The 15,216-nt window shown below is 35.4% G+C and overlaps 1 protein-coding gene across 1 annotated transcript; it reads right to left on the bottom strand.

The window, feature by feature from the left end:
• Positions 1 to 13,583: 13,583 nt before the first annotated feature.
• LOC132680249 (olfactory receptor 2T33-like) lies at positions 13,584 to 14,525 on the bottom strand. Its single transcript, XM_060634033.2, has one exon. It carries the CDS (start codon positions 14,523 to 14,525, stop codon positions 13,584 to 13,586), a length of 942 nt encoding a protein of 313 aa, XP_060490016.1.
• Between the last annotated feature and the right edge of the window lie 691 nt (positions 14,526 to 15,216).

Raw genomic sequence — 15,216 nt, 5'->3', positions numbered from 1 at the left:
CTAGTGTGGCAATGTGAAAATTTAATGCTTTAATTTTTTTTTTTTTCATTTTTGCTATGGTTTGACAACATTAGAGATTTTTTTGTCTCTTTTCTGTTTCCATAGTATTTATCTTGCAATGGTGCTAAAACTGTTATACTGTTACTTTAAACCACAAATTCCTCTCTTTTCAATGCTGTTAAAGGCACAAATACATTGTCTACTTTTTCTCATAGAGTAATCATACAATATTTAGGAGGCTGTCTATAATTTTCCCTTCTATATTTTTCTGATCCCTGTTGCCATTAGTGAGTATTAAAATTATAAGTCTTCTTCCCCAGGATACTGGGAAGATTAATCAATGTTTTCTGTAGAAAATAAAATAGGAACCCCTAAGTCATTTATTTGACTATTGATAAATTAGTACAAAAATTTTAATCTGATTAAACTGTCCTTCATTTTATTGCTTCAGATTGTAAGAGAGATAACATAGTAAATTTTATATTTAAAACTGTATAGAGGGTTTCGTATAACTGCAGATTTTCTGGAGTTCAAAATTAAAAATAAAATACTAAATATTAAGATGTTAGTGTGACCTACTCACACAAAAATGATAATTCCCAACAGGCTGGATCTGCATCACCTTTGAGCAGCATTATCCTAAACATCTTTCTTTGTCTGGCAACATCAAACTTGTTCATATTAGTGTCCAGAATAAACTATTAAAGGGCATGTTCTATTGACATCTTTTGCTAAAAATACTTTTTTTTCTAATAATATGCTAGTGCCTCATAAGTATTACTCTTGAGGTGCCAATGATGTTTAATTTTTAAGGATTTTAGAGATTTCAAGAACTTAAATATACTTTCCTCTTCCCTTTCAGAAAGCTGTGGTTCATTAAAATAAGATAATCATTTACAAGGAAAAGTAAAGTATACATAAATGGTCTTGGAAAGGAATGTGATTTAAAAATATATTAAAGTGTAGATCTATCTGGTTCTGGAATTACTTGTTTAAAATTGCATGGTAAAATTCAGCTTTTTTCTTTTTTTGAACTTATTAGCTTTAGTTTGTTTCTATATATATTATATTTTATAGTTTATATGTTTGTTTCTATCTAAGTAATAAAATATATGATTACAAAAATACAAGCTACAGCAGATTGAATTTATTATGCCAATCACTTTGCAATTTGATTCTATACTGGCTGGCTTTTTATCAATTTGTAGTTTATTTTTTTCAATTTCCAGGAAATCTTTAGCTCTTGGGTTCATTTTTACCACTCTTGTGACCTTGACTTTCCTGTGTAAATATAAGTATCACTTTCCACATTTGTGAGATTAATTCCCTTCACCCGTTTTCCCACCCCTGAACACTTTTCCTTCTGAAAACTACCAATCTGTTCTCTGTATCTATGAGTATGATTTTGCTTTCTTTGTTTGTTTTAGATTCCACTTTATAAGAGAAATCATATGGTGTTGTCTTTCTATGACATTTTAATACAAATAATGATCTGAGGTCTATTTATGTCATCTCAGATGGCAAGATTTTCATCATTTCTTATGTTTAAGTAGTATTCCATTGTGCTTGTGTGTGTGTGTCCCATATCTTGCTTATTATGAATAATTTGACAATAAGCATAGGGGTGTACATATATTTTTAGATTGGTGCTTTGTTTTCCTCAGATAAATACGCAGAAGTGGAAGAGCTGGATCATATGGTAGTTCTGAGACAGAACATGGCAGGGAGAAGGGAATTAACTCCTGTAAAGCCACTGGTCTGAGGCAAGGGTTAAAAGTTTCCTTATACTTAGAGATAAATACCTTCTGGGAAAGATACCAAGTGAGAAATAACAGCTTTCAAGCAGTAATTGTTGTCTGGGCAAAATTAGAAGTGACAATTTAAAGACCACTTTCACAAGCATTTCTATTTTCCAGAAGCCATAAACAATGTTGACCATGAAGAAAGGCATCCTGTGATTGTCTTATGTCCACTAACAAGTAACAACTATGAGATAGATAATGACAGTAGGACTGAAGAACACTTCCTGACTCATTGTCTCTAGCCCTTTGAAAAAGTTCCTTTAAAATACTTACAAACTAACCCTTCCAAGAAGTGACATTCCTCTTTCTTTTCCATTCCCTTGTATTCAAGCTATCTCTAATAAACTCCACCCCTTTTATTTCTCTTCAAAGTTCACTTTTTAAAATTTTTATTTATTTTTGAGAGAGGAGAGAGAGAGAGAGAGAGAGAGAGAGAGAGAATGAGCAGGGGAGGTGCACAGAGAGAGGCACAGAAGATCTGAAGTGAGTTCTGTGCCAACAACCAGAGAGTCTTAATGCAGGGATTGAATTCACAAACCGCAAATCATGACCTGAGCTGAAGTCTCTCACTTAACTGAGTCACCCAGGTTTCCCCAGCATTCATTTCTATGGCAGACTCAAGAACCTGGTTCTTGTAGGTTATTGTGCTGGGGTGTGGTTTTTGGAGAGATCACATGTCTGACTCTCCTATTCACCTTGTTACAGTGCTTTTACCCTTTGTTGTAAAGTGACCTGTTAAATTAGTTTTTACTGTTTTTTTCCAATGGAAAATTTTCCATATGATACTGTAGATATTGGTGTGTCCATGGAGGAGGTGAGTTCAGGGTCTTCCCATGCTGCCATCTTGGATGGCCTTCCTTATTGATATTGTTTGTATATATTTCTTAAATGTACTTACAATAAAAGAGCTTACTATAAAATAATTGATTCTTTTACTTTTTTATCCTTTTAAGTAGTTCGTTCATGAGTATTATTGTAATTTCCTCCAATTTATGATGAATTTATCACTCATCATGGAAAAATGGAATAATTGTGTGTATAATCATTAAAATTATATATATATATAATTTATTATATAATACAAATTAATATACATAATTAATTAATTAATACATGCATGCACTATTTTTGTGCCAGTACCTACTGGTTTGATTACTACAGCTTCATAATATAACTTGAAGTCTGGAATTGTGATGCCTCCAGGATTGGTTTTCTTTTACAAGATTGCTTCAGCTATTTGAGATCTTTTATGGATCCTTACATATTTTAGAATTGTTCTAGTCCTGTAAAGCTCTTGTTGGTATTTTGATAGGGATTGCATTAAATATGTAGATTGTTCTGGTTAGTATAGAAATTTTAACAGTATTTGTTCTTCCAATCAATGAGTATGGAATATCTCCCAGTTCTTTGCATTATCTTGAATTTCTTTCATTGTATTTTATATTTTTTAATGTTTATGTCTGAGAGACAGAAGAGCAGGGGAGGGGCAGAGAGAGAGAGAGAGGGAGAGAGAGAATCTCAAGCAGGCTCCAAGCTCTTCAGCTCAGAGCCTGACAGAGGGCTTGAACCCACAAACTGTCAAATCATGACTTGAGCTGAAATCAAGAGTCAGATGCTTAGGGCGCCTGGATGACTCAGTTGTTTAAGTGTCTGACTTCAGCTCAAGTCATGATCTCATGGTTCATGAATTCAAGCCCCAAGTTGATCTCTGTCCTGACAGCTCAGAGCCTGGAGCCTGCCTCACATTCCATGTCTCCCTTTCTCTTTGTTCCTCCCCGACTCATGCTCTCTCTCTCTCTCTCTGTCTCCTAAAAATAAATATTAAAAAAAAGAGTCAGGGGCACCTGGGTGGCTCAGTCGGTTAAGCGGCCGACTTCGGCTCAGGTCATGATCTCGCGGTCTGTGAGTTCGAGCCCCACGTCAGGCTCTGTGCTGACAGCCCAGAGCCCGGAGCCTGTTTCGGATTCTGTGTGTCCCTCTCTCTGACCCTCCCCTGTTCATGCTCTGTCTCTCTCTCTGTCTCAAAAATAAATAAACGTTAAAAATAAAGAGTCAGATGCTTAACTGAGCCATCCAGCTGCCCCCATATTTTATAGTTTTCACTGTACAGGTCTTTCCCCACTTTGGTTAGTTTATTCCCAGGTATTTTATTGTTTTTGGTGCAATTGAATCCTTAATTTCACTTCATTACTAGTATATAAGAATGCAACAGATTTCTGTACACTTATTTTTTTATCCTGGGACTTCACTGAATTCACTTATCAGTTCTTGTAATTTGCTGGTGGAGTCTTTTGAGTTTTCTATATATAGTAATATGACATCTGCAAATAGAGAAAGGTTTTCTTCTTGCCTACCAGTTTGGATACCTTTTATTTCCATATATTCTCTAATTGCTATTGCTAAGACTTCTAGTATTTTGTTGAATAAAATTGGCAATAGTGTACATTCTTTGTCTTATTCTTGACGTTAAGGAAAAAGTTCTCAACTTTTCACTATTGAAAGTGAGGTTGATGTGAATTTTTCATCTAAAGATTTTATTATTGAGGTATGCTCCCTCTAGTCCTACTTTTCAGAGGGTTTTCTTTAACACATAAATGAATGTAATTTGCCAAATGCTTTTTCTTCATCTAATGAAGTTAACATATGATTGTTTTCCTTTCTCTCATTGATTTGACTTATCACATTAACTTTTTTTATGAGTATTGAACCATATTTACATCCCAGGAATAAATGTCATTTGATCACAGTGTATAATTTTCAAAGTATTGTTGGGTTCAGTTTGCTAATATTTTGTTGAGGATTTTTGCATCTATTGTCATCAGGGTTACTGGACTCTGGTTATTTTATTTTTTAATGTCCTTATCTAGTTTTTGTGTCAGGTTGAATATGGCCTCATAGAATGAATATAGTTTTCCTTCCTTTTTTATTTCTTGGAATAGTTTGAGAAGAATAAGTATGTGCTTTTCTTTAAATATTTGGTAGATTTCATCTATGAAGCTGTCTAGACCTGAACTTTTGTTTGTTGGGTGTTTTTAATTACTGATTGAATTTCATTAATGGTAATTGGTCTGTTTAAATTTTCTATTTCATCGTGCATTAGTTTTCTTAGGCGTTTGTTTACAGGAATTTATCCATTTCTTCTAAGTTGTCCAATTTGTTGGCATATAGGTTTTCATAACATTCTGTTACAATTGTTTGTATTTCTGTGGTGTTATTTCTCCACATTCATTTGTAATTTTATCTCACCATTTTTTTAATGAATCTGGCTAAAGGTTTATCAATTTTGTTCTTGTTTTTAATGTTTACTGAGAAAGTGAGACAGAGAGAGAGAGAGACAGAGAGAGAGAGAGAGAAAGCATGAGTGTGTGAGGGGCAAAAAGAGGGAAAGAGAGAATACCAAGCTGCTGACTCCACACTGTCAGCATATAACCAGACACAGGGCTCAAACTCATGAACTCTGAATCATGACCTGAGACAAAATCAAGGGTCAGAAACTTTACTGAATGAGCTCCTGGCACCCCTATCAATTTTGTTAATTTTTCAATAAACCAGACCATGGTTTCATTGATATCCTTTATGTTTTTAGTTGTATATACCTTATTTCTGCTCCAATCTTTATTATTTCCTTACTTTTTCTGTGTTTGGGTTTTGTTTGTTCTCTTTTTTCTAGCTTCTTTAGGTGTAATGTTAAGATGTTTATTTGATGACAGAAAAACTATGCAGCCAAGAATCCTTTATCCAGCAACTCTGTCATTCAGAATAGAAGGAGAGATTAAGGTTTTACCAAAAAAACAAAAACAAAAACAAAAACAAAAACAAAAACTGAAGGAATTAATCCCCACTAATCCCGCCCTACAGGAGATCCTAAGGGGGATTCTGTAAGTGAAATGTTGCATGGACCACAACGTGCCAGAGACATCACTACAAGCATGAAACCTACAGACATCACAATGAGTCTAAACACAAATCTTTCAATAATACCACTGAATGTAAATGGACTAAATGCTCCAACCAAAAGACATAGGGTATCAGAGTGAATAATAAAACAAGACCCACCTATTTGCTGTCTATAAGAGACTCAGTTTAGACCTGAGGAAACCTGCAGAATGAAAGTGAGGGGATGGAGAGCTATCAATCATGCTCCTGGAAGTCGAAACAAACCTGGAGTAGCCATACTTATATCGGACAAACTAGACTTTAAATTAAAGGCTGAGGGGTGCCTGGGTGGCTCAGTTGTTTGAGCATCCAACTTCGGCTCAGGTCATGATCTGGTGATCTGTGAGTTCAAGCCCCATGTCGGGCTCTGAGCTGACTGCTTGGAGCCTGGAGCCTCTTTCAGATTCTGTGTCTCCCTCTCTCCCTGACCCTCCCCTGTTCATGCTCTGTCTCTCTCTGTCTCAAAAATAAATAAACATTAAAAAAGATTTAAAAAAAGGCTGTAAGAGGGTGCCTGGGTGGCTCAGTTGGTTAAGGGTCCGACTTCAGCTCAGGTCATAAGCTCACGGCTTGTGAGTTCATGCCCTGTGTCGGGCCCTGAGCTGATACTTCAGAGCCTAGAGCCTGTTTCATGTTCTATGTCTCTCTCTCTCTCTGCACATTCCCCACTTATACTGTCTCTCTCTGTCCCTCAAAAATAAATAGACATTAAAATATTTTAAAAATAAAATAAAATAAATACATTAAAGGCAAGAGAGATGAAGAAGGGCATTATATAATAATTACAGGGTCTATCCATCAGGAAAATTTAACAAATAAAAATGTCTATGTGACAAATACAGGAGCCTCCAAATATATAAAACAATTAATCATAAACATAAGCAACCATATTGATAAGAATGTGGTAATTGCAGGGGACTTTAATACTCCACATACAATAATGGATAGATCATTTAGACAGAGGATCAATAAAGAAACAAAGGCCCTGAATGATACATAGGATCAGATGGACTTGACAAATATATTTAGAACTCTGCATCCCAAGGAACCAGAACATACTTTCATCTCGAGCGCACATGGAACATTCTCCAAGATACATCACATTCTGGGTCACAAAACAGCCCTTCATAAGTATGAAAGAATTGAGATCATATCATGCACACTTTCAGACCACTATGCTATGAAACTTGAAATCAACCACAGGAAAAAGTCTGGAAAACCTCCAAAAGCATGGAAGTTAAAGAACACCCTACTAATGAATGAATGGGTCAACCAGACAATTAGAGAAGTAATTAAATATATGGAAACAAATGAAAATGAAAATACCACAGTCCAAACGCTTTGGGATGCAGGGAAGGCAGTCCTGAGAGGAAAATACATTGCAATGCAGGCCTATCTCAAGAAACAAGAAAAATCCCAAATACAAATCTAACAGCACACCTAAAGGAAATAGAAGCAGAACAGCAAAGACACCCAAAACCCAGCAGAAGAAGACAAATAACAAAGATCAGAGCAGAAATAAACAATATAGAATTAAAAAAAAAATAGAGCGGATCAATGAAACCAAGACTTGTTTATTTGAAAAAAATAAACAAAATTGATAAACCTCTAGCCAGGTTTCTAAAAAAGAAAAGGGAGATCACCCAAATAGAAAAAAATCACAAATGAAAATGGAATTATTGCAACCAATCCCTCAGAAATACAAGCAATTATCAGGGAATACTATGGAAAATGATATGCCAACAAACTGGAAAACCTGGAAGAAATGGACAAATTCCTAAGCACACACACAGTTCCAAAACTCACACAGGAAGAAATAGAAAAAACTGAACAGACCCATAACCATCAAAGAAATTGAATCAGTTGCCAAAAGTCTCCAAACAAATAAGAGTCCAGGACCAGATGGCTTCCCAGGGGAATTCTAAGACATTTAAAGCAGATATAATACCTACCCATCTCAAGCTCTTCCAAAAAAATAGAAAGGGAAGGAAAACTTCCAGACTCATTCTTTGAAACCAACATTACTTTGATTCCCAAATGAGACAGAGACCCAGCAAAAAAGAGAACTACAAGCCAATATCCCTGATGAATATGGATGCAAAATTTCTCAACAAGATACTAGTAAATAGAATTCAACAGCAAATAAAAACAACTATTCACCATGATCAAGTGGGATTCATTCATGCGCTGCAGAGCTGTTCAATATTTGCAAATAAATCAATGTGATACATCATATTGATAAAAGAAAAGATAAGAACCATATGATCCTGTCAATCAATGCAGAAAAAGCATTTGACAAAATTCAGCATCCTTTCTTAATAAAAACCCTCGAGAGAGTAAGGAAAGAAGGAGCATACTTAAACATAGTAAAAGCCATTTATGAAAGTCCACAGCTAATACCATCCTCAATGGGGAAAAATTGAGAGCTTTCTCCCTGAGATCAGGAACACGACAGGGATGTCCACTTTCACCACTGCAGTTTAACATAGTGTTGGAAGTTCTAGCATCAGCAATCAGACAACAAAAGGAAATCAAACGCATCAAAACTGGCAAAGATGAAGTCAAGCCTTTATTTTTTGCAGATGACATGATATTATACATGGAAAACCTGATAGATTCCACAAAAAGAACTGACACATGAATTCAGGAAAGTCACAGGATACAAAATTAATGTACAGAAATAAGTTGCATTCTTATACACTAAAAATGAAGCAAGAGAAAGACAAAGAAACTAATCCCATTCACAATTGCATCAAGAAGCATAAAATATCTAGGAATAAACCTAACCAAAGATGTAAAACATTTGTATGCTGAAAACTATAGAAAGTGCATGAAGGAAATTGAAGAAGATATAAAGAAATGGAAAAACATTCCATGCTCATGGGTACGAAGAATAAATATTGTGAAAATGTCAATACTACCCAAAGCTATCTACACATTCAATGCAATCCCAATCAAAATTGCACCAGCATTCTTCTCGAAGCTAGAACAAACCATCCTAAAATTTGTGTGGAACCACAAAAGACCCCAAAGAGCCAAAGTAATATTGAAGAAGAAGACCAAAGCGGGAGGCATCACAATCCCAGGCTTAAGCCTCTACTACAAAGCTGTCATCATCAAGACTGCATGGTATTGGCACAAAACGGACACACAGACCAATGGAATAGAATAGAAACCCCAGAATTAGACCCACAAAAATATGACCAACTAATCTGCGACAAAGCAGAAAAGAATATCCAATGGAAGAGAGACATTCTCTTTACCAAATAGTACTGGTAGAACTGGACAGCAACATGCAGAAGAATGAAACTAGACCACTTTCTTACACCATTCTCAAAAATAAACTCAAAATGGGGGCGCCTGGGTGGCTCAGTCGGTTAGGCGGCCGTCTTTGGCTCGGGTCATGATCTCGCGGTCCGTGAGTTTGAGCCCCGCGTCAGGCTCTGTGCTGACAGCTCAGAGCCCGGGGTCTGCTTTGGATTCTGTGTCTCCCTCTCTCTGACCCTCCCCCGTTCATGCTCTGTCTCTCTCTGTCTCAAAAATAAATAAATGTTAAAAAAAATAAAAATAAAAAAAATAAACTCAAAATGGAGGAAGGACCTGAATGTGAGACAGGAAACCATCCAAACCCTAAAGGAAAAAGCAGGAAAAAATCCTCTCTGTCCTCAGCCACATCAATTTCTTACCTAACATACCTCCAAAGGCAAGGGAATTAAAAACAAAAATGAACTATTGGGACCAAATGAAGATAAAAATCTTCTGCACTGCAAAGGAAGCAATCAACAAAACTAAAAGGTAACCAACGGAATGGGAAAAGATATTTGCAAATGACATATCAGACAAAGGGCTAGTATCCAAAATCTGTAAAGAGCTCACCAAACTCCACACCCAAAAAACAAATAACCCAGTGAATAAATGGGCAGAAAACATGAATAGACACTTCTCTAAAGAAGACATACAGATGGCCAACAGGCACATGAAAAATATGCTCAGTGCCAGTCATCATCAGGGAAATACAAATCAAAACCACACTGAGATGTCACCTCACGCCAGTCAGAGTGGCTAAAATGAACAAATGAGGGGACTATAGATGCTGGCGAGGATGTGGAGAAATGGGAACCCTCTTGCACTGTTGGTGGGAATGCAACCTGTGCAGCCACTCTGGAATACAGTGTGGAGGTTCCTCAAAAAATTAAAACTAGATCTACCCTATGACCCAGAAATAGCACTGCTAGGAATTTCCCCAAGGGATACAGGAGTGCTGATGCATAGGGGCACTTCTTCCCCGATGTTTATAACAGCACTTTCAACAATAAAAAAGTTAGGGAAAGAGCCTAAATGTCCATCAACTGATGAATGGATAAAGAAGTTGTGGTTTATTTACACAATTAAATACTACTTGGCAATGAGAAAGAATTAAAGATAGCCTTTTGTAGCAACGTGGATGGAACTGGAGAGTGTTATGCCAAGTGAAATAAGTCATACAGAGAAGGACAGTTTCCATATGTTTTCACTCTTATGTGGATCCTGAGAAACTTAACAGAAGACCATGGGGGAGGGGAAGGGGAAAAAAAAAGATAGGGAGGGAGCCAAACCATAAGAGACTCTTAAAAACTGAGAATAAACTGAGTTTTGATGGGGGGTGGGAGGGAGGGTAAAGTGGGTGATGGGTATTGAGGAGGGCACTTGTTGGGATTAGCACTGGGTGTTGTATGAAACCAATTTGATAATAAATTTCTTATTAAAAAAGATGCTTATATATCAACTACGAGGAAAAAATGTGGATATAACACAAATGCATGCATGAAAGTTAAATAACATTCTACTAAATAACAAGTGAGTCAACTAAGAAGTCAAAAAAAAGAAATCAAAAATTCCGGAGGGAAATACAATTACTCCTCATGTATTATTCAGATAGTTTGTGTATAGATATATAACAAACCACATGTCTTTCAATTCATCAAAAGGAAACAAATGGCAATGAAACACAATTGTCCAAAATCTTTAGGATGCAGCAAAAAGTAGTTCTAAGAGGGAAATTTACAACAATCCAGGACTACTTCAAGTATAATTTTCTTAATAACTAATATTTACTTAAATTTTAACACATCATTTGATGAACAGTCTTCCCTTAGGTATACTCTGCACATCCATGTAACACAACTGTATGGATTTATTGCAATAAGAAAGTAAATTAGTTGGTAGCAGATTCAGTTTATCTAAGGGATGAGAACTGGAAATTGGGGACATTCTCTGTGAGGACAGCATACATAACAATAAATTGGCCTTGGATATTGAACTAATAGTTTTGAGGTATTTAATCATGTTTTTATTTATTTTTTAATAATTTTTTTAGGAGGGCTGTGGGCTTCTGCTATTGGAAGAAAGAAGAAATGTTTTGAAAATTCTTTACAAGTAGTATTGATTTTGTTTATATAAGTAAGTAGGAGTATTTTTTCGGGAAATATATTGAAGAACTCTGTTATAATTCCTTCAGTTGTCTAATAATGATGATTTAAAGTTGTATAAAAATAGAAAATCTCAAAAAATCCATTATAATCCAATTATAAGTCATTTATATTGACTTTTATTTTAAAAACATGTTCTATTGAGTCAGTATAACAAGTTAAGTCAGATGGGAGCCAGAGTATTTTAACTTATTTATATAAGAAAGAGGATTATCATGCCTATATTTATCATCTGGTTCCATTCTATATTCAAATAGGTGCAATGTTTCCAATTCCAGTTTCAAGCAGAGAAACCAGTTTTGTTTAAAAATTATAGGTTATGTTCCAGATATTTATCCCTAAAATTTAAAGTCTTTCTTGAAAGACCTTTTGAAAACTTGAGGAAATGAGGTTTGTTACATATCTATACACAAATTATCTTAATAATACATGAGGAGTAACTTAACTGTAATTGTATTTTGTTCTGGATATTTACTGAACATCTTCTGCTGTTATTGTTCTTTATATCCTTAAAGCGAAATGAGTAGATGTTTGAGATTATAACTGCATAGTTATCACCAAATAAATGTTTTATTATTTATTGGTAATAGTTTGTGTGACTTGTTAAATGTTTATAACACTTTGAATTAAATAAATATCAAAAATTTGAAAATTAGTCTTACCAAACTCACTGACTATTTTGGATTGAGCCCATTCAGTTACTATTTTATTTTATTTTATTTTATATTTTATTATTTTATTATGTTAAATGTTTAATTATTTATTTTGACAGACAGAGAGAGTTGGTGGGGGGGAGGCAGAGAGAGAGGGAAAGAGACAATCCCAAGCAGGTTTCATGGTCAGTGTGGGGCTCAATGTCAAGACCACAAGATCATGATTTGACCTGATATTAAGATTCAGATGCACAACTGGCACAGCCACCCAAAAGCCCCTCATTCAGTTACTGTAAATATTTTTGAAAACTTGGGGAAAATATCCAGTGGATAATTTAGAAGCCATCAAAAATGTTTTTTTTTAAATAAATGGTATTTTCAGTTCTTTATAATATTTTATTTTAATTTTTAAATTTTTTTAAATTATTCATTTTTGAGAGAGACAGGGTACAGTTGGGGGAGGAGCAGAGAAAGAGGGAGACTTTGAATCCAAAGCAGGCTCAAGATGAACTGTCAGCATAGAGCCTGATGTGGGGCTTGAACCCATGGATAGTGAGATCATGATCTGAGCTGAAGTTGGACATATTTTTCTCAGATAGAGATGTTGATTTTTTCTTTCATGATTACTACATATTTTAACAATATTTAAATGAGTATAGCCTAATCTGCCTTATCTTGTATCTAATGAGTTTTTAATCATATATACCCACAGAAAACTTACTTCCAGCAAATATTTTGGTACATATTTCCTACAACTTTTTAAAATTTATTTCATATTTCATAATAATGATAATTTTTATATGAAACTTATTTTACAAAAATCATATGAAGTTAAGATATATGTTGCTTTTTAAAAAAATTATTACACACTTTTAAAATAATTCATCCCCATCACAATTATTTCCATTATACATATATGTATACATATATATATATATAAATATAGGCATGTACATATACACATACATACATACATGATTGATGTTGTTGTTACAAAATGAACAAGCCTTTCAGAATCTCTGAAAGAAAGAGGTTTACTCCAATGCTAATTAAGACAGATGCCTGGGATACACAATCTTCACAAAGAAAGGACTCTAGCAAACTAACGTTTGGTATAGGGTTATATATATATATATTTTTTTTTTTTTCAGATAGAAGTTTACAGATCATTAGACAAAAGACATTTCAGAAATTTACAGAACTTATCTTAATCTTTTACCATGAGGAGAAGTGTATGACTTCGGTTGCATGGGAACCAGGGAAGTTTTACTCTTCTTTTTATGTTTGGAATGCTCCTTTTTAGGCTACTTATAAATGAAGCATATGTATATGTATGCCATAAGCAGAAATTGAACCCATGCTTTGAGACTTTGCTATCTCTGGTAATGGCTGATGTAGGGCTTCCCTGAGAAAACATGAGAAAGTTAATAAACATTAAAATTTGAAAATCTGTATTTTTTCAATTTTAGAATGCCTTATTATATTATAGGGCTTCAATCATTAGAGTACTCTCACTGTTGAGGCCCAAATTTCAGAACAAAAATACTATGAAAATGTAGGAAAGTAGGAAAAATGTAATTTTTAATTAATTTACAAATAAATAATAAATATATATTTCAAAACCAGTGAAAACTGGCAAAGTAAGAGAATAATATATTGATAAATCACGAATTTCATAACCTGGATCCAATTTGGCTGCTTGCCAATTTCGGAAATTACTTTCACTATTGATGTCCCAGAAAATGTTTCTCCAACAATTTTCTCAAAGCCCCCTTGATTTCTTTATTCCTCACACTGTATATAAGGGGATTCAACACAGGTGTGAAAATGGTGTAAAAAGCGGACACCACCTTGTCATGGGCCACTGAATGGTACGATTTGGGCCGCATGTAGATAAATATAATGGCACCATAGAAGAGCCCCACCACACCCAGGTGAGAAGAGCAGGTGGCAAAGGCTTTCTTTCGAGCTGCAGTGGACCTCATGTTCAGCACAGCAGCCAGGATGAGACTGTAGGAGGCCAAAATGAGAGATAGAGGGATCAAGAGCATCAGAATGCAACACACATACATGAATAACTCAAAAAATGTAGTGTCTGCACAGGCAAGGCGAACGAGTGAGGGTGCCTCACAGAAGAAGTGGTTGATTTCCCGAGAATGACAGTAAGAGAAGCTCATAGTCGTACCAGCTTGCATCAGCCCATCCACTCCTCCCAGAAGCCAGGAGCCTATGGTCATGTGCAAGCAGAGCTTCTGATTCATGAGGATGGGGTAATGCAGGGGGTGACATATGGCCACGTAGCGGTCATATGCCATGGCAGCTAAGAGGAAGCACTCGCCACCTCCCAGAGTCAGAAACAGGAATATCTGGGTCCCACAGCCAGCAGGAGAGATGGATCTGGTGTCCATTAAGTAGTTGGCTGCCATTTTGGGGACTATAGTAGAGACAAGCATCACATCCATGAGGGAGAGCTGGCTAAGCAAGAAGTACATGGGCATGTGCAGTTGGGGGTCCTTGCAAATGAGCATGAACAAGAGGGCATTGCCCATCACAGAGGTGAGGAAGATCATGAGCACCATGGAGAAGAGGAACAGATGGGTCTGAGTGTGGTTAAAGAGCCCAAGAAGAATGAAGTTTATCTCTGTGGTGACATTTGCATATTTCATGTCTCCAGTCATGCCTGAAAGACAGTAAATAATTAAGAAATGAGAGCTTCTTGAAAGGAAACTTAGGCATTTACTTAAGAAGACATGGTCAAATGACGCAAAGGAAAATGAGACTTGGAGGAATAATTATGTCTTTAGCCTTTCACTTCCTGACAAGATGTTTGCCTTACCATCCTATCATACATCTCTGCTGTTATTACACAATATTTTTATTCCAAAAAGTTGGATAATAAGTATATATTGCAGTACACATTACATTTCTATTATTTCTATATATCTTGTTAGTATGCCACACAATTTACTCATGGTGTTGGTAAATATGACTTTCCAGTTTTCTAATGTTTGGGAACTTCTATGTTGAAAGAGCCTTTTAGTCATGCATTTTAGTCAATACCGATGTTTGTATCTCCTACTTATTACTTTTTTATGTCTCTCATATATGTTTAAATTAATTTCTCACAATTTCTTTCAATGTCATGAGGAACTGTTTGAATTTTAAAACCACACAAAACTAAATGTAAAACTAGTATAACTCAGTTTTCTGGTGAAGGGGGGAAATGGCTATATTTCTCTATTTTACATGTGTACATAGCCCATGGTTTCAATATACCACGCTTCCAGCTACCATAGATACTGCTCCAGAGCACCTACCATCATATTGGTCATCTTATTATGTGTACTCAAGATTACA

The sequence above is a fragment of the Panthera onca genome, chromosome A1, assembly GCF_046562875.1.
Source record: "Panthera onca isolate mPanOnc1 chromosome A1, mPanOnc1 haplotype 2, whole genome shotgun sequence".
NCBI lineage: Eukaryota > Metazoa > Chordata > Mammalia > Carnivora > Felidae > Panthera > Panthera onca.
This window is presented reverse-complemented; position numbering and strand designations above follow the sequence as displayed.

What these genes read in the sequence shown, in the direction of transcription:
- LOC132680249 (XM_060634033.2), bottom strand. Translation starts at nt 14,525, where the DNA reads ATGAAATATGCAAATGTCACCACAGAGATAAACTTCATTCTTCTTGGG.